Raw genomic sequence first — 21,280 nt, forward strand, 5'->3', positions numbered from 1 at the left:
CTAAATTGGCTTCGAAGAAGAGCTTCATAATTAGACCACGGCAATACTTCAGTACATTCTCACATTCTAGCAGTCTACAAAGCGCAGGTCCGGCTACACTACTCCAAGTATTGCTGTCATCTCTTATCTGGTGCACTCCAGTATCAGCTAGATCCATTTGAGTGCGTGCAGCGCGAATTGTCGGGGACCTAGTGATCAGTGAACGGCTGAATCACTTGGGGTTGCGTAGAGACATCGCTCATTGTGTGTATTCTATCACGGGTAGTGTTCGGAATAGCTGTTTCACCCGATTCCTGCCGCAGAATTCCACCTTTGTATGAGACGCCACAAATTAGGATATCATCCCCACCATCTGGATATGTGGTCCTTCACAGTACGGTTTTCAAAGAACTTTCTCCCACGTACTATAAAGCTGCCAAATGGGCTTGGGCAATGGGCTCCTTGTGCGGTGTATACGGAACGATACGATATGGGTACCTTCAAAACAAGCGCACACCTTCCTTAAAGGCCTACAACTACATACATTACTGTGATTCCTCTGGTGTTGCAAGAGAATGTAGGCAGTAGTGATCACTTAACATTATGTGATCCAAACGCTCGTTTGTCCTCCTTTTGCATAGAAAAAAGAACTTGAAAAGAAAGTAATAATAAGAGAAATAAATTTGAAAATTTAATAAATAGAGCCTCTCTCCTGACTAGGTTACCAGGTAAAGCTGTGAAAGACAAGTATAACATAATATCAAGGTGAAAAAAAATCCAAGCTAAATTACTAAATGAATTTATTATAACCAAATAAACACATTTTACAACAGACATACTATTAATATAAAACACTGGGTATTTGTTTAGTTCACTATAATATATCTAATTATAAATCACGGTAAGGCATTTTAGTTTCTATCTCCAAGCCGCTCATCTTAAATTTCTACCCTGTGCTGCTATTTCACTCGAAATAAACTTTTCTATCCCTATACCACTAATGAAGTAATTTCATGACGATATTTTATATTTTTGTACTTATTATTATATAATGTGTGATGGAGATATTTTTGATAATTTAAAATCATTGCGACCGTGTAATTAATTAATATGAAATATTCTTGCAGAACAAAGTAGGTCGGATTAAAGGCCATTTAACTAAATTTAAAAGACTGCGGATGGACACTAATATATAAATATTGCATTGTTTAGTAACGTATAGCTTCACCCCTCATTACGATATTTTATCAACCACTTAAATGTCGTTTGGCCTAGAATCTAATCATAAATCAAGATTGTGGGTACATTAAACAGCAAGAAACACAGACCACGACAATAAGCATGCTGTACTTAATTAGTCCTACAACGAATAACATGGATAGGGTTGCCAACCGTACTCTTAAATAGAGTATTGTACTCTATATCTTAAAGGCGTACTCTATGGATCCTTAACAATAATAGAGTATACTAAAATACTCTTTTTTTTTTCATAATGTACATTATACTATTACCAGTCATGTTAAATCACCCCATTTAAATTGATTTCAGGGAAGTAACATCTTAATAACAAGTGTCAGTAATTATTTTATGTGAATAAAAATATTATATTTAAGTTTATGTCTCTCTAATTATAGGTTAGTTACCTTTAATTATTAGATACATTTAGAGCGTTAAGGAGTAACAAATACACGCACAAACTAATAAATAAACATACAAACTTTCACCTTTATGAGTGTGAGTTTTGATTAAAAACGTGAAAACCTCCGACTGAACAGATCTTGATCAGAAAAAAGGGACAGACTGACAAACTTTAAACTTATAGCAACAGTCTTTTTCTATGGGCTCGATAAAAAAATACCTAACTGCTACTCCACTGATGTCACCGTTCAAATCGGGTTCTAAATTCAAAATACGCAGCTTACATTGAAAAAGTGTTTACATTGCTGCCTATTGACCAATAATATTTTAAACAACTGGAGTAAACGCATAAATGTATATACATAACAGTCGAAGCTTACTATGGTGTCATTTGTGGTATGTGTCATATTTCGGCTTCGATTTTGTAAGATGTGCAATGTCTATGTGTATAGAACGTCATTGAAATGTAACTTTAATTTGGAAAGATATAACTTTTATTTATGATATCACACCCGTTATCTTAAAAAAAAATAGGTGTCATACCATTTATTTTAAAAACTATGAAAAGTTGTTATGTGCTGCAAAAAGTACAAACAAAAAACGTTTTTGAAAATATAAAATAAATGGTACTCTGTTTTTGGAAGTCCGTACTCTATATTTACTTCCTTTGAAATCAGATATACCTACTCTATTTCTTGTAATAAAAGTTGGCAACCCTAAGCATGGATGTAATCTATCGAATATATTATATTCACGAATTAGGCACGTTATATATCACTAAAACTATGTTAAACAATAATGAGACTAGTTAGTTTGTCTTACACTAAGATGTTATAAAATACATTTAATTTATATCATAAGAATTAAATTGTACTTGCTGATTATGAAGCGTATTAAATCTTTGATACAAGTTATAGTTTACACATAACAATAATTAATTAAATCATTAATTCACAGAAACCAAGTTCAAAACAATAAAAATGGAATAAATTTTTATAAATTAATAAATATTATATATCAAAATATATATCATCGTACAGTTATATATTTAACTGATACCGTATCCATTCATGTTAGCTTTTATTATTGTGTTTGACACTTCGAATACTTGTTGTGGGTTTACTTTAGAATCTACATATTTATGTAGAACAAAGCATGCGATGCTTCTTCTCTCCCCGCGTCATTGCTGCGATGCTTAAATCATATCCCGTTTCGGTGTATTTCCAAGCAAAGCCTGTAAAAAGATATATAATTTATTTACACAACCACACACATCAGCCACATTCGTACAAATACTATTAAGTATAAATCCCTTATTAGAAGTAAGTTCTACTTAGTTAACTAAACTAAGTTTAGTGGACCTTGTTATAAATAATTAATAATTATAATAAATTTAATATTATACATAAGGCACACCGAGTCTGTGCTGATAAAAATAATGAAAACAAAAAAATGCGTGCGTACAAAGTAGTCTGAAGTGAAACGTGCATTGTACATGAACCTCTAAGCTGCATATGAAGTCCTGGTACATGTTGCTAGGATAACACACGATTTCAACCGCTATGAAAGATATTACTATCACCGCTACCATATTATTTATGTTCTCCTGGTGTCTATGTAGTAATACGTCGAGCGCAAGACGGCAGAATATATAAAGGTATACTCGCGTTATACATAAGACAATCTAATCTTCATCGCATGTATAATTCATTTAAATCTTATGAATTTATGTGCCTGTCTCATTTTTCTCGCTTTTTAGTTTCATCGACTTTTAAAATCACAACTATGCTAAAGGAGTTTCACTTCAAAAATTTTAAAATAAACAAAATGCAATAGACAACGTGTGGAGAAGCGACGGCTACTGACGGCTACTTAGAGGGTCTCAGGTGGCGGCTCGTCAAATATGTCACATGTCACATGAAGTGCCACTTCCACGAGCGATAGATATAATCATCTTGCCACAAATTCCTACATCCTCTCTTAGGACGTCTTAAGACGCTCGTTTGTTATCTTACAAATATACATCATTGTGTTTCTACGAAAAACTATTTTCACAGACGGACAGAGGGATGCACTGACCTCTACTATATACCACTAGACTGGCGGCTGTTAAAGTGCTTTTGTGCCTGTTTGATATTCGCCATTTATGCGCTGTTGGCCATGTAGCGAGAGTCTGCGGTACTAAAACTAGTGATGATAATCTTCGCAAACATCGATAGATGGTGGGAAACTATTTACAAAAAAATATGTGCACTTTAATACGCTGATTCTTGAAGTATGAATAACGCGGAAAACGAACGAAATTAATTCAAAATACAAAAAGGTACTTCAGAGTATTGTACGTTCTTTCGCAGCCATTTGTATTATACGTAAAAAAGTCAAAATTAGTTCTCTGGATGCTCGCGAGTGGCGCTTCAAATAGGCACAAATTTGCTGTCCAACATATGGAATAGCCTGTCCAGTGGTATTTATATAGGTCAGTGGAGGGACGACAATTGCAATATGTATGTATTTATTTGATTTAGTTGGGTATAGACACAATGGGATGTTGGTCTTTCTGTACCTTGTTCACAAAGTTGACGATGGCGGTGGCAGGCTGTTCTGGCTCCAGCTCGGCGAACACGTGGCATTGGTTGTCAGTGCCCGAGGTGGAGCGAGCTACGAACGCGAAGATACGCCTGGAAATTTATAAAGGTATTATTTTACGCATGAAATTGCCGCTATGGCGTAGGTACTCGCTGCTTTAAATTAAAATAAAACTCCTTGCTGTGAGATTTTTGTAAAAAATTTCTTCTTTTTTACATAACATTTAAAATAATGAACATTGGATTTTTATTTAACTTCCAATTGTTTTTTAATCAGCTTAAAAGTTAAAATTGGATACAGAAATAAATAATATCGTTCAGATCTGAGGAGAACAGGCATGGTGGCATGTGTTAAGCAATCACAAATTGGGTACCTCGAGATATAAAACGAGGGAAGAGGAAGCTATTTAGGAGATGGAAAGACGACGTGGTAAACGTTGCGGGGAGACATTGGCAAAGAGAAGCCAGGTATTGATACCAATGGATAAACTTAGAGGAGGCTTTTACCACCGGTCCTTACACCTAACTTTTTATAGGTACGTTTAATATTTTAAATAATATAGATTTAAAAAAAAATGTTTATCCAGTTATTTTTATTGTATATAAAAATATGTGTATAGGAATATTTTTGAAGTTATACTTCTTTTGGCGCGATAGAGAAAAATGATGAGAGTGAATTTTTTCGATGCGCGCGAACACCGACACCTGAATTCTACATCGTGAAGTAATTTCTAGATGGCATGAAAATCGATAACTATGTTCAAGTTGTATATTCTAGTATTTTTATATTTAGAACACGTGTTTCGTAACAATACAATTAAACAGTGTGAATAAATAAATATTATTTTATGAAAGCAATTTCATATACGACGGTGTAGTATTTACTAATAATTTATTTGTATATCTATATATATTGCATATTAGTGATAAAACTGATTTGAATAAACTGTTTTGAGTGCATTTATAGATTTGAGGTTAATTGTCGGTATGTATAATTTATTTACATCGTTAATTAAAAGTTATTACATTATTATCTAAAAAATATTTTTTTTTTCGTTTTGTTTTATTTCTGGTATATTAACAAATTTTATGTATAAATAAAAAAAATCTATACTTGTTTATATTAACTTTAAATGCTGAGTGTTTATACTATCTTTGATCTTAACTATTTGATAAAATTTGATTTATTTTTCCATACGCCAACGAAGTATAACTTCTAACGCGTGTACATAAGTACACACACTCTTTTTTATTTTATTTATTTATTTATTAAGGCCGTCTGTATAGTATATTCGAAGTCTATCGGTTTAACGCTGATGACGTCACATTACGCCCATCAGCCCCTCAAAGTTGTTAAGGGAATGCTTTACGTGTCTGTAATTCTATCTGTCTCAACATTCTGATTCTCTGAAGGGGATAATGACTTGTAAATACGTGCTAGTCCCAAGCCACACGTGGTGATTTCGTGTGTTGTCAAGGCTACCTGTTTTATTAGTAATATTGAATTTAAAAGTATAGCTAAATAGAACTGTCGATACTTTATCTGAATTTTCTAAGTTTTATTAATGATCTTACTTCTCAGACTGTTTTCCATTGTCCACGTAAGTGTATCTGCGCTCGTCTGGGTCGAGGCCAGCGTATGATATGTTGGTGGCGGGGTAGTGCCGCCTAAAGAACAGCTTCCGGGATGAGTCAGTCAAGGTGATGCCGCCTCCAAACACTTTGAAGTGTATCACGTGGGCAGGACTCTGGAATATAACACAATTCAATTAATCTTTCTTAACAACCATTTAAGAGCTCAACATAAAACGAAACCAAATTTCTGGAGGCGTTATGGAGGTTGTCACGTGCTTTAATGTAATACAGCAATTGCGAGCTTTTTTGTTTTTAATAGAACATATTTTTTTTAGGTTTATCACGAATCATCTCGTGTGCAGGCTTGACGACTTCCAGCCTCCCGAGCAAGCCGGATTCCGAAAAGGCTTTAGCGCCATAGACCACATACATACGCTGCGGCAGGTTATACAGAAGACAGAGAAGTATAACCAGTCACTATGCTTGGCGTTCGTGGACTATGAGAAAGAATTTGATTGCAGCGGGGAGTCGGACAAGGCGATGTTATATCACCCAAGCTGTTCACCGCTGCGTTGGAAGATGTCTTTAAGCTTCTGGACTGGAACGGACTGGGTATTAATATCAACGGCAAATACATCACTCACATTCGATTCGCAGACGATATCGTAATCATCGCAGAGATCATGGAAGACTGAAGCCATATGCTCCATGGCCTCAATACAGCTTCCCAAGGAGTTGGTCTCGAAATGAACATGGACAAGACGAAGATCATGTCAAATGTCCATGTCGCACCTACTCTCCACAACAATTGGGAACTGTACTCTCGAAATTGTCAACGAGTACGTCTACCTCGGACAAACAATCCAGTAAGGCAGGTCCAATTTGACTCACTCACTCGTCGAATCCAACTAGGATGGGCAGCGTTCCGGAAGATCTGTAAATTCTTTTGCTGCCACTCTAACGGTACGCAGCCGTGGTCGCTAGTTATGGGCCCAATGAGAAAGCTCATGGTTGCTCAGAGGGCAATGGAGAGGGCTATGCTTGGAGTTTCCCTGCGAGATCGAATCAGAAATGAGGAGATCCGTAGGAGAACCAAACTCACTGGCATAGCCCAAATAATTGCGAAACTGAAGTGGCAGTAGGCAGGACACATAGTTGGACGGACAGATGGCCGTTGGGTCAGTAAAGTCCTCGAATGGTAACCGGAAGACGCAGTGTTCGTAGGCCCCCCACAAGATGGACCGACGGTCTGGTCAAGATCGCTGGAATACGTTGGATTAGGGCAGCGCAGGACCGACCGTCGTGGAAATTTTTGGGGGAGGCCTTTCTCCAGCAATGAACGTTTTACGGCTGACGATGATGATTCATTGGTTCTATGGTCATATAACAAGTCTATTATATAATATCTTTCACAGAATTCACTAATATCACTATCAGAGAAGCAGAAGAGCAGAGAAAAGATAAAGCAGAGATTTATTCTCCTCTTAATATTCATATTGTAAACTGCTATCAATAGACCTACCTTCTTCTGCAGTATGCTGTGTACCACTCGCTTGACCGCCGCGGGTCCAGTGAGGGCCTCCGTGTTCTCTGACCCCAGCAGCAGAACGCTGCAGGCCGCGCCCGTCGACAACAAAGCGCGGGCTGCTGCGTTAGCACTCCCACCAGTCCATGGGTCCCTGGTAGTTAAACAAATACTACGATTAACAGGAATGTACACGCACAATAATAGAAAACTTGTTGACGGGATCGATTTTACAAACAACATGGCATAAAACATCATTGATTGGAAACTGAGGGACATGTTCATCCCCAATTGGTACGAGAGGTCAAGAGGTGCGTTCTACTTCTTCACATGCCTCTCCATTACTGAAGGTCAGCAGTCAGCTTTTTAAACGTTTCCTTGTCTGCTAAGCGGAATAGTTCTTGGACTGTCTTGATGCCAGTCCACTCCCTTATATTTCTTCCTTCTTCCAACATAGAGAGGTGCATTGGCGAAATAATATATAAGAGTATCTATGTTCTAGACACGAAGGGCCCCAAGGCATGTCCATTCGGTAATGCAAGCAGCCAGCAGATAATGCCACAAAATGGCTGTTCGTAAAACCATCATTGAATAATGCGACGAAGATTATTCTTGTCTTCTACCGCATTTATCACGGGGAGTGTTCCGAAGATCTGTTTAACCTGATTCCACTTTCGCCATCATCCCCACTATCTGGATGTGTGGCGGTCCTCCACAGTGCGGTTTTCAAGGAGCTTTCTTCCACATACTGCAAAAAGTTCCATTTCGGGACGGTACGACATGGGTAGCTTCAAAAAAGCGCGTAAACCTTCCTTAAAGGCCGGCAACGCTCCTGTGATTCCTCTGGTGTTGCAAGAGAATGTGGGCGGCGGTGATCACTTAACACCAGGTGACCCGTATGCTCGTTTGTCCGCCTATTCCATAAAAAAGGGGTTAAGGAGATAATCGAATTTTGACGTATTGTCTATGGATGCGTGTATGTGCATAAGCACATATATACACATAGGGAATAAGCTCAATTGGTATTATTACCTGTCAGGTAGTTTGAGCGGCACTGGCAATGCCAGCGGCGTGACCGTGTGTTGGTAGACGAGTGCGGACAGTGAGCCGAACACAGGCTCGTCGGGGCAGCCGCGTAGACGAACCCCGCGCGCCGTTGGCTCGATGAGGAAGTGTCGCACGCCCCCCGCTCCACCTCCCCGCACCGCAAGCCCGAACGCGCCCGGGAACGAGTTGGAGTCACGCACGATGAACGATCCCTCCTCTAACGGCAGCAGCGCGGAAATTGCTGAAACAAATATAATTAAATAACAATAAATATCACTATTAAACGAGAAATTCTTTCATATACTATTATATCTCGAGTAGGGCTCGATATTACGCAGGTCACACGTAAAGTTTTGCATAACTTAAAAAAACAACACGTTGTAACCAAAATTGTGTTGATTGCTTTTCAAAATTCTCTCCTTTACATTTTAAACATTTTTCATGCCAATGATCACTATGTCAGTCAGTCACCTTTGAGTTATATATATTTAGATAAGATGAGTCTCATGAAGTTTTTGTAAATGAGTGATAATTTACTGACTCTGAACTCCAATAATAAACAACTATAGAAGCCAATTTAAATGACGGTAGAACAAGGTGTATAAAACGCGATAGATACGGGATAAAACTAAACTGATGAAAAAGATCGGGACGATACGACATGGGTACCTTCAAAAAGAGCGCGTACACCTTCCTTAAAGGCCGGCAACGCTCTTGTGATATTGCAAGAGAATGTGGGCGGCGGTGATCACTTAACACCAGGTGACCCGTACGCTCGTTTGTCCTCCTATTCCATAAAAAAAAAGAATGCTTCCTTGAATAATAACTTTCGAAAAAATCTCGAAGCAAGTTGTCAAAATTATGGTCAAATTTCCAAAGCATGTTTGACAAAAGAAGATGATAATCCAGGAGCTCACCGTCATCTCTCGATATGTTCGGTTTGTACCAGTAGTGGCTTGTGTCGCGCGCGAACCGCACGCGCTCTGGAGCCACGTGCTGCAGCTCGGAGCCGCTCAGGCTGGAGCGACGGGAGCTGGTGCTGCCGTTGTACGTGCGGTATTCAGATTCAGGGCTGCCTTCGCGATCCTTCCTGTATATTCAAACAATATATTTTGTGGCCATATTTCATGATACTCAGCCGTTACGCTCGGTAACCCTAGATCGGGTAAAGACTACGAGATATTGCTGGGTAAGCGTAGTAGTAGTGTAATTCATATTATTAGCCCACACACCGCTTATTTTGTGTAACCTTCTACTATGTATACTCTCAACAGTCACGTATTCGTCGAATTATGTCACAGGAATTCATGTTTGAACACATAATTTTATCCAGGCCACGATTATGTCTGATTTTCTACAACCGCTCGCTAGTCACTTTGTAGAATCAGTTGCCGTTGAAATATATAAAAGATTTTAAACGTATATATTTTCTTAAAATGATTTCTTTAGAATTCTTTATGATGTCAGTTTAAACTACCACCGCTTCTGAAACAAATGGCGTTCTGAGAAAGAAGAAACGGTGCAAGAACCTCTCCTAAAATTATTTTAATTAAAATCACTATTAAGAGCAACAGAGGTGAGACTATCTGCTAGTTGGACCCCATTGAAGCTTTTTAGCTCCCGTGATACCCAAGAACGCCGCAGCGTCTACAAGTTCCAACCTCTGTTCATTTATAAGAACGTTGGTTTGTAGCCGCACTGTGTTTGTTTTTTTTGTAAATAATTTGGTTTTTACTGTTAATGTGAAGATAATTCATCTCAGCAAATAATACAATCGTTATTTTATATAAGAAACAAGAAAGGACCGAGAGTAGAACCCTGCGGAACACCTATTCCCTCATATTTAGCCGTGGACCGTTTGCCGTTTGAAAGTTGAAGTATGATTGAACAGATTTAAAGCTGTATTTTTTACTCCATAGTGCTTTAATTTTAGGAGTAAAGTTTCATGGTGGACGCAGTCAAATCCATTGGACAAATCACAAAAAATGCTTAATGCATCCTGTGACTAATCCCAGGCGTCAAAGATGTGTTCAACAATTAATAACTGCATTAATTGTTGCTATGCATATAAATCAGTACGACCGCTGTGCATAACATGTTGAAGAGTTTTAAAACAATCATGGCGTGTAAACAATTCACTGACCATTCATTCAATGACCATTATTTTTCATACTTCAAAAGTTGTTTTAAACATCATGGTCACGCGAGTGACAGAATCTTAATAAATATCTTTTTATTGGTTAAATAGTACCTTGAAGAGGGTGGAGAGCGAGGTGGACGCGCGGAGAGCGAGGGTGTTGGCGTCGGCGGGTATGGCGTGCGCGGATGAGTGGGGAAGGCTGGCGTACCCGCTCGACTATCCGCTCGGCTGTCCGCTCGCGACCAACTCTCTGAACGCTCGCGGATCTATACGTATACCAATAAAATAAAAGTGTTAATATTAAAGTAACCGCATTTTACTAAATGAATATTGACACATTAATTATTGCAATTTGATTTATCATTCTTATATTATAAATATCGTCCTCACCATCTGGATGTATGATTTACAACCAAACTGTGAAATGCATTTCCTTTGACGGTGTCACCTGGTAAAAAAAAGCGTATACATATACTCGAACGGCCGCCAACGCTACAGTAATTCCACTGGGGTTGCAAGAGAGTGTGGGTGGCTTTCCACCAGGTGACACGTATGTCGTATGTGTTCCTCCTATTCCGTAAAAGAGTAACTCCTCATCTCCTGCTCTCGTATACAATGAGAAAAAGACTCACGGTGACGTCGTTGTCGAGCGGCTCGGCCAGCGACAAGAGACCGAGGGTGGCGGTGGTGCGGGGGGCGGTGCTAGTACTCCACTCGCGCATCGTCATCTTCTCGTACATGAACTTTTTAGATGAGCTCCTAAAACAGAATAAACATGAGAACCTATGAACAAATAGAAAACTCTGTAGTAAAAGAACTGTACAAAGAAGAGTTGTATTTTCTAACCACGCCTAAGTCTTTCAAAAATGTATTGTAGTATGAAAGCATGCAACTTAAGCGCCTAAATAATATTAATAGCAAAGTGCAGTCTGTATTGCTTATATAAGGTATATAATTAATTAATTGAGTGTGTTTAAAACTCCGGGGTTAGACTATGTATATTATCTATGTTTATTATTATATATGTACCTGTCTGGAGCCTGAGGACTGACGCTGTCGGTCCTGTGTACAGTCCTGGTATTGACGTGGAGGGGCACGCTGAAGTCTTCATCGTCGTCCGCGAACGCCGTGGTGTCGCTAGTGTAGCCGTCCACTCTACACATAACTTATACTTTATTATACCATCTCAAAGTTTACGAAGGTCATTAATTCGTGTGTATTGGAATTTGGGTTATTTGGACGTTTTTGTGCAAATTATTTGTGAATGTAATTCCGTGAATGTATGTTCGTAATAAATATTTAATATCACGTAAATAATGTTTTAGTATTAAAGAAGAATCTTAAAATTGAACTAAAAATACAAAATCAATACAAAGTGGTTGTGAATTCATTGTAATTTATGTAAAACAAGAGTGGGTTGTATTACTAACGTCATCTTAATAGCGAAGGGCAAAGTAAAAACACATAGGATCCGTAGGATGTTTAAATTATTAGAATGAATACATATTAGTGTTGTCATGTATTATTCAATCACCGTATTCAATTCGGTTTAAAGAAGAACTTTATTTCTCATAAAGACAGTCAGACAGTGTAAGTGACTTACATGAGAACATAAAATCAGTGAATGAGAGGCTAATTTACTCATTGCTGCTAGGCGGTGGTCTAAGTTACAAGATATGGTTTATTGTTATTATATTAATATGATGTTATTATTCATTGGTTTGTGTGATGTTGTAGATGTTGAGCGAAGTCGCTTCTCTAACAGTTTTCGGAAGCTTATTGTATAGCTGTGCTCCTGCAAATGTTATGTTATTTTTACCATAATTGGTTCTAAAACTAGATAATACAAGGTGACTGACGCAGTAATAATAATTCTATAGTGTGGTATTATTACCGATGGCTGGCTGACCGTCGCACGTGTCGGGAGGGTGCATCCCACTCCAGTGGCAACCGGGCGACTCTTTCTCTCGCCTCCTTCCTCTCCCTCAACTTCTGCTGCTGTCTCTGCAGCCACGTCAAGCCCGAGGTGCTCTCTGTTCCGTTCTCCGACCGTCTGGGCTCGTGGCTCCGCGAACTATCTCTCCAACTCAAGCTGCTGGTCGTCCTCCACGTGTCAATGTTCTCTGGTACCTTGCGCGGAGTGCTGGGCGCCCGCTCTATCCATTCTGCATCGCCATTTGTCCATCTGTTTCGACAAAATAAATTCGTATGAACATTTACGCTTCTGTGAAGAAAGAAAGAACCAAGAAGAAGTAAGAAACACCAGTTTACATCGTGGAATGTTGACCATCATAAGTGTTTATTACATAATATATATATATATATATAGTATTTATTTGAAGCCGCAAATCATGTACATCCAGTCATAAAAGTATTGGAGATGGATAAGTTTCAGTTGGAATCTGTCTTAGACTTTTTTCAATATTTCTGGACATTTAATACTTTATTATTTACTAGCGGACCCGACAGACGTTGTTCTGTACACACGTGTTAGTTCTGTCCAGACGTTAGGAGGAGATCACTAACATACGTACGAGAATTATATGTCAACTGTATTGAGAATCTAAACCAATCTCAAATTCACTGGAAAACTCTAATAAATCATCAAAACGGTCTAGCCATTTAGGAGGTAGTTTAAATGTGAATCTAAACCATCATCGAATACACTTGAACACACACAGAAAACTTCATTCAAATCGGTCCAGCCGTTTAGGAGGAGTTGTCACTGTCAACACACGTACAAAAGAATTATATATATAAAAGATTATAATATGTAGAATTTACTGAAAAAAACAAATAAGGCCAAAAACTACTGAGGTTTGTCTGGCATTAGATCCACTGCTGGTTTTAGTTATATTATATGAGCGTAATTCAACTAAAAGGCCAGATTTTTGGAGAACTATATCTTGGATTTTGCACCACAATGATGCATTATCGTACAAAGCCAATGATGGCTAGTTTGTTAGTGAACTTTTAGCAAATACTTATACCATCGAGCAAACTCCTTATTCACTAGATATGGCTCCAGCCGACTTGTTTCTTTATCCTCAACTCAAAATACCCAATCGTGGTCACGGACTAGTAAAAAAGAAGGACTCCGCGCCGTGATATTAGCAAGTGAAGCACCTTTATGATAGTGTGTGTGCGGTTACTGGGTATACCAGTTACACAATTTTTTCTCCCTTAAATAATCATATATCCACATATACTTTTAAAGTATTGTTTTAACACTTTCACTGACGCAAACTGATCTGTCACAGGCGATGACAAATCTCATAATGGCGGCCGATCGGCTTTTATTAGTGTAAGTGTATGCGTGGGGCTATGTATTTACACGTTCACCGGCTTGTTTTGGTTTCACTGTTATGTAAGGTGACACGGAGTCCTCATTTTTTTACTCGTCCGTGATCGTGGTACCCGTTTTAACACAATTCCGGAAAAAGCATTTAAAAATGTTTTGATGACTCGATTATTCGTTTTTAACTTTAAAGGTGATAAATTAATTTTGAATGAATAACTTACATTTTGTGTATTATTTAACTTTTCCCTGTACTGAGAATTGTAGCAGATATACTGCGTTATGTTTGTCTAAGTAATAAATGATCTAACATGTTACGCAATGTTACAAAATATGTTTTAGTGAAGCTAGGTTTGTTGTGCGACTGTATACCGTATATGGCGGCATTATCTCGATATATTCGTGCGGACCACAGAACACAATCCATCTTATTCATACCATATACGTATCAATCAATACTCCGTTTTAGTTTTTGAAAACTAAGATAATTTCGAATGGGTGGTGGTTTTTGACGTTCAATAAGTAATCTTGAATAAAAATATTTGAATTTGAATTTGAGGAATTCCAGGATGGCCAAGCAAATTAAAAGAGTATTTTATCTATATATAGATTTTCACACATGTCTCTCCCACCCTTCTCCCGTCCGTAATCATGAATTCATCATGAAATTCATTACACTGTGACATTACTTATTATTAAAATCTAGGCTGATTGCACATTGAGATTAAAAGTGATTTTTGTATAATAACGCGTGAATCACGCGTAACATATCATTAGAGTAGACATATTATCATAGTCAGATACGATTGTCAAAACATATCGGTTATCGGGCCATTTATCTTTAGATAGTGAATCGCTCTAAATGGAAGCATTGTTAAATAAGGCCAGAATACTTAACGAATCGAATTGTATGTCTAGTTCTTATAATATGTTAGTTACAAAGGTAATATTACGTGTAATATTACGTGTAATACGCATTTCACGGCTTCTACCTGAATGTTGTTGTTGGCGGCATTTACAAATTACACCTACTTAAATAACGGGAAAGGATGTCATAAAAACAGTATAAAAATTCCAATATTTACAGTCCTTTGCCAGTGAGGCAGAATAAAAACTATTGTTTTGCCATTTCAAATATTTATTAAGGTCACGGAAATGACACTTATGACTGTCAAAAAAATTTTTATTATTGTATTTACCGCCACTTCGTTGAGGGTTGAGTTAATGAGAAGAAGTGGCAAGAAACTCATTGCCACCACTTTTAAATCAACATATACATTTTCATGTTGATGATGTAACAAAAATACTCAAACGTCAAATATTCCTAATTAACGAAGGCAGGATTAATATATTTTTATTAAAATTTGAAGGCTGTACGATGTTACATTACGACGAAAATAGATAAATAATTGTATTAGTTGTCAATAAAATACCGTAAATGTATGTAGTAGGTTTTATTTTAATGTTATTCCTTCTCCGTTTTTATATTTTAGGTATGTTATAGTAAGATACCTATAACTTTGTTGACCAATACAATAAAATTCTCAAGCGGAAAACAACGGTTTTTGCTTACAACGCTTGTTATTCAATTAACACCCACAACAATAATGGTAGGTACCACAACCCACACTCTAGACTGTTTACAATCTACATTTTTTATATCCAATTGTCCAATCATTGCTCGCAAATGGTAAACGATAATACCGACTGGGTGGCGAACTAAAACATTCTTAATCGGCTCTCTTATATTAAGGATTGGTCTCCGCTGCGCTCTAACTAGATAGGTATTAGATAATACAACGCCCAAGTGGGTGAACTCGAGCCAGTCTCGAACAATGTGTGACGTTGACGTGCCACATGTTCTGTTAAACTTTGAAAGTAATTGAAACTCAAATGCCGGGTTGCGTAGTAAAACTCTTCAATAATAACACTACAAGAAATTAGAAAGACACTAGGATCATATATCATTAGTGAGTATTTTGTATTTTATTAATATCAATGTAAACCACACAAGAAGCGTATGTTACGAAATTCGAAAGATGCCATTGAGACCAAAGATGTCACGCACACAAGCGTCTAATTTATAGCCAATAACTAAGAACATACCTAAAATATATGCATATTACCAAGGAAGTCAATTTAATTAACATAATTAATGATGATTTGTAGGCGAGACGTAGGTATATCGTACCAGTACAGTATCGCGCATACTTCATGGCGTATTTATTACCGTTTATTGACTACAAACTGGGTCGAGCGTAACGCCGCACGATAGATTAATGGAGACTGGAGCTCTTGCATTGTTATTGAAGTGTACATAAGAGTACAAATAGATCGCGGCCGACCGCGACAATGAAACGTTCCCACGAGAAGTTTGTCTCCGCTCTCGTGTCACCAGACATTAAGATATTACTGCCCATATGGTACATTTACACTGTAATGTGTATCCATCACACATCAGTCAAACTTGTTTATATTGGGTAATATAATGATTATTGTGTAGTAACAAGGTCTAGAGTGTTTGGTGTAAACATTGCGATACTGTGGGCGCGGGCGAGTGACCTTCCCGCCCACGACCCGGGAACATGTGTTTACGTTCCAGCAATCCCTCTGTTATTGATACAGTCAAACATTGTTTTAATCTGACCGTTAGTGTTAAGAATCACAAAGCGCTAGTAGGAACTACTTACACAAACTTTTTTGTTTTTTGAATAATATACAATTTGTGGGCTTACAATTTAACTGAAAAGCTTAGCTTATTTATTGAAGTAGGCGTTACTTTGCGGAAATCCATAATTATCCAAATGTTTTAAGTTTTCTTTGGTGTTAATTCCGTGTCAGAGTCTGGCGAGTCAACATGTCCTGAGGATGCCTCGTGAACACTCAAAACATTTGGATAAATTAAGCTTAATTTAAATTGACTACTGACCTTCCATTCCGCGGTGGTGAAGTATCTTTCGGTGGTGATACAGTTGTGGTCGTAGTAGTGACATCCTCGTGTGTCAGCTTCCGTAACGTCCTGGGTGACAGCGGGGTGCGGGGCGCGGGGTCGGGGGTGATGGTGCGCTCGTCGTCGTCCTCAATGGGGTGGTAGGTGCGGTCGCCCAGGGCCCGGCGCACCAGCTCGGGGCTCGCCAGGCGGTTGGAGGCGCGAAGCATGCCGGGGCGTAGGCCGGGCGCTCCGTAGGTGAAGGGCGCGGAGTCGGCCCGCGCGTGGTACGGTATGTCTGGCGGACGGTCGGCGCAAGACTGCGGCGGGTCTGGTAGCGCGCTCACCGTCCGGAGCATGTCCCCCAGCAGCACGTCCAGCTCGTCGGGGGGACTGGGGGCGGCACGCCGGCCTGCCGACGAGATGCCCGAGTCCATAGACGCGCTCAGCGGAGACGACGCTCCACCGCTGGCGCGGACCACGGTCGCGTAGATGGAGCCGTCCAGGGGACCAAACGTATGGGCGGCCTCTGCTCCCTCAACGTCCCCGGACCCGTCGCCTCCGTTATTATCACCTGGTCAAAGATAAAGTTCTAAAGATAGAGTCCTATGCCTATTTCTGCCGTGAATAAGTAATGTGTAAACATTACTGTGTTTCGGTCTGAAGGGCGCCGTAGCTAGTGAAATTACTGGGTAAATGAGACTTACAATCTTATGTCTCACGGTGAAAGCGCAATTGGAGTGCCGCTCAGAATTTTTGGGCATTTCAAGAATACTTAGCGGCATTGAATTGTAATGGGCAAGGCGTATCAGTTACCATAAACTGAACATTCTGCTCGTCTTGTCCCTTATTTTCATAAAAAAAAAGGAAGAAGCAAGCTGATAATCGAAGCTGTTCTCCGTAGTGCACATCGGCCGCCATATGGCCACACGTGCAGCCAGGCCACGTGACCGCCAGTGCGCCGGGAACCGAGACAGATACTCATTAACTGTATCTTAGTTGTATTGAGAAACGGCCTGCAACAGCCGGACCGGCCGTACATGGAATAAGTTCGCTTCCCGTTATGTATCCTTACAATCACCGTTGTCTCTCGGAATGCCAATAAGAAGCTCGGCTTACATAGGATCAGTACTTATGTGTCGCTCGCTCTGGGTCACATCGGATATCTGACTTGTTTATTTAATCGACAAAGTCAGCAATCAACACTCTCTATATATATATATATATATATATATATATATATATATATATATAACTTGCCGTTCCCGCCCGCTTCTAGGGGCGAATTTTAAAAGGAAATAAATTAAACAATAAAAAAATAAGCATCGAATGGTGGTAGTTTAATGTCGATACGATCAGTGGTTTAGGCGTGAAAGAGTCTCAAACAAAGACCATTTTCATTATGTATATAGAAGGTAGATAGATATGTTTTAAATTGCTTTTATTTTGTATTATTGTATGATATAATCTACAAAATATTGCTCATGGTCTGATATTTCATAATTTTTTTTTTTATGGAATAGGAGGACAAACGAGCGTACGGGTCCCTGTTGTTAAGTGATCACCGCCGCCCACAATCTCTTGCAACACCAGAGGAATCACAGGAGCGTTGCCGGCCTTTAAGGAAGGTGTACGCGCTTTTTTTGATGTCGTATCGTCCCGGAAACACGGCACAAGGAAGCTCATTCCACAGCTTTGTAGTACGTGGAAGAAAGCTCCTTGAAAACCGCACTGTGGAGGACCGCCACACATCATGTGGGGATGATATCCTAACTTGTGGCGTGTAAATAATAATATGGAAAACTTGTAATAACAATATAATAAATAATAAGCTTCACCTTATTTTCACTTTTGAATATAAATTATAAAAAAAGCCCGCTAAGTTTGTTGCGCCCATTCTTCTTAGGTTTCAGGCATTCGTTTTGGAATGGGTGGTGGTTTTTGACTTTCAATAAGTGATTTCACATCCTATTTTGCATAAAAATATTTCAATTTGAATTTGATCTCTGTTGGCCCATGTTTTGTTATACAATACTTTAGCAATTAAGTTAATTATGTGCTGTAGATTTTATGAAATAAATAAATGAAAAAAAAATTATTGACGTTTTATAAGATTTTATATTATGCTCGCAATATTGTTAAATAACTATTCTGTAATTTTCGTTGTAGTTTATTATATTATTAGTTTTCATTGTGAGTTATATTATGTAAATACCTATTAGCATAGTTTATCTATACCTAAACACTGACAGAAGGTATACTTCAAGGTCACGTTGTTCACACCGGAAATTGGGTAACGCCAGACATATTTGGCGATCACGGTTTCCGAAGAAAACGAGTTACATCATATGAACTTCAGTGTCTTTTATTCAATATGTATTGTTTTTAAAGAAAATATAATATTAAATTTTTTTTTATTGTCTGTGACTCATCAAAGAGGAGTGAGCATTACAGCCGCTTTCCATATTTTTCAATATATTATCGACTTTTCGTTTAAATAATCGATCGATGGACCAAATTGGCGGCCCATTTTCAATCCATATTTGGGAGAAAGATTTTATTTATTAATTTGGAATCGGTGTTTGTATAAAAGTACATACATATATGTATTGTTCTGTTCCATCCACAGATCCGCAAGATGACAATCGAATATAATAATTATTGTGGTACGATAAATTTTATGTACGATATATTTGGTAGGTCTGAGAATCGGAAGTCATTTTTTTTTATACTCCAAAAATTTTTATTATTGAACTTTTTTCTATTACTTTATATGGCAATACAACGTTTGCTGGGTCAACCGATTTTATGAAAGTATTTGAAGGGTGATATTACCAAGTCAAATCAAAGTTTCCAATACTAAATAATGATGTGATACGACAATGTCTGTGAGAGGCCGCGTGGTGGTTTATGAAACTCGGTTATTTCAGTAATGTCCACCGAAATAACATTTGAGTCGCGGGCTACTGTTACGAAAGACGCAGTCACACTCGAAACAGGAAGATGCGACGCCAGCTCTATATGCAAAATGAAAACTGATAAGTTGACGCTCAATGTATTTAGATTTTAGAATATGAGACCTGACTTAACTTGGACTATAGAATGTGCTTGGATAATTTATTCGTCTAGATAGCCTCTTGCTGTTAAAAAACCGTTATAAACAGGCCAGGAATAATAGTTTAGTGTGCGTGACACGCTATGTCTAACACTTTGTGTTAGTCTGCGAAAATTGCTCAAAATAGAGGATAGTTCTAAACTCAATTTTTCTCGACGTTTTCACAGCTGTCGTAGTCTATCTAGACGTATAAATGAGCTAAATAATATATTTGATTATATATTTTCAGGTCTAATGACTTTTCAGTTTTGAATCATAAAAAATAAAAGGCTGTGTTACAAAGAAAAGACATGAAAAATTCGAGAGCATTTTACGTACAGACGTATTGAAGTACCTTAAGAAGTATATATTCAAAATTCAAACTTCACCAGTGGGAGGCTCCTTTGCACAGTACGCCGGCTATTATGTGTACCACAACGGCGCCTATTTCTGCCGTGAAGCAGTAATATATGTAAGCAGTAACTAGTGAAATTACTGGGCAAATTAGACTTAACATCTTATGTCTCAAGGTGACGAGCGCAGTTGTAGTGCTGCTCAGAATATTTGGGTCTTTCAAGAATCCTGCATGGCACTGCATTGTAATACGCAGGGCGTATCATACCATAAGCTGAACGTAAGTAACTGAAAAGAAGAAATACTAATCTCATAGTGAGGTGAACTATCTATAACCTTAAACCACAATTTTATATCGTGTTATTTACTGAATAATATGAGTGGAAAAAATACCTCCAACAACTGATTCGGATCTGAGAGTAAAGGACTCAATACTAAAATGCAAAGAACGTGTTTCACGCGAAGTTATCAGCAATTTGTTATAACTGGTTTTGTTTGAAAAGTGATCATGGACTGGTTTTCGGAATATTAATTAAGACCACGTATAAAAGTTATATAAACTTGGAATTTGTGTGTAATAGGTAGTATCTAACACATTGGTAAAGATGAAGACATTTCTATTATCTTAAATTTTAAAAATTTTAAAGTAAAATCATCAAGCAACCAAGGGTCCTTGAGTTAAATGAAATAAATAAATATAAAAGGAAATGTCTAGGTGGTGAAACTTCGTACGATCAGATTAACTGCACATAGATATCGGCCATTTTCCCATGCAAGCTGTCCAGCTTGTCAAGCAAAAGGCATTTATTTTCTCAAAATTGATTCCTTTAGAATTCTTTTTGATGTCATTTCTAATGTACTACTACTACCGCTTCCCAAACAAATGGCGCTCTGACAGAGAAGAAGTGGCGCAAGAAACTCTCCCAGCATTCTTTCTTTGCGCTTTTTTTAATAAAATATTGATAATTGTACTATCATTGTTATTGCTATAAAATAATCATAATCTAGTCCCAGGCTGTCCGATATTCAGCTGTACAGAAGCAGGATTTACGATAGTGCCGTTTTTTTTATGGAATAGGAGGACAAACGAGCGTACGAGATTGTGGGCGGCGGTGA

The 21,280-nt window shown here is 38.2% G+C and overlaps 1 protein-coding gene across 7 annotated transcripts in view; it reads right to left on the bottom strand.

Moving 5' to 3' along the window:
- Positions 1-762: 762 nt before the first annotated feature.
- The window catches only part of LOC126968890 (tensin), a 183,117-nt gene continuing 162,599 nt past the window's right edge, over positions 763-21,280 (bottom strand). For all 7 annotated transcript variants that reach the window (XM_050814027.1, XM_050814028.1, XM_050814029.1 and 4 more), the window contains 11 exons: positions 16,717-17,290; positions 12,384-12,674; positions 11,519-11,644; positions 11,122-11,248; positions 10,601-10,755; positions 9,267-9,439; positions 8,335-8,590; positions 7,300-7,456; positions 5,778-5,950; positions 4,181-4,295; positions 763-2,851 (listed from right to left, as the gene is read on the bottom strand). In XM_050814027.1, the coding sequence (XP_050669984.1) occupies positions 2,813-2,851; positions 4,181-4,295; positions 5,778-5,950; positions 7,300-7,456; positions 8,335-8,590; positions 9,267-9,439; positions 10,601-10,755; positions 11,122-11,248; positions 11,519-11,644; positions 12,384-12,674; positions 16,717-17,290 (2,186 nt within the window). In that variant the 3' untranslated portion in view covers positions 763-2,812. The remainder of the gene's footprint in view (positions 2,852-4,180; positions 4,296-5,777; positions 5,951-7,299; positions 7,457-8,334; positions 8,591-9,266; positions 9,440-10,600; positions 10,756-11,121; positions 11,249-11,518; positions 11,645-12,383; positions 12,675-16,716; positions 17,291-21,280) is intronic.

The sequence above is a fragment of the Leptidea sinapis genome, chromosome 17 (genome assembly GCF_905404315.1).
Source record: "Leptidea sinapis chromosome 17, ilLepSina1.1, whole genome shotgun sequence".
In the NCBI taxonomy this organism is placed as follows: Eukaryota; Metazoa; Arthropoda; class Insecta; order Lepidoptera; family Pieridae; genus Leptidea; species Leptidea sinapis.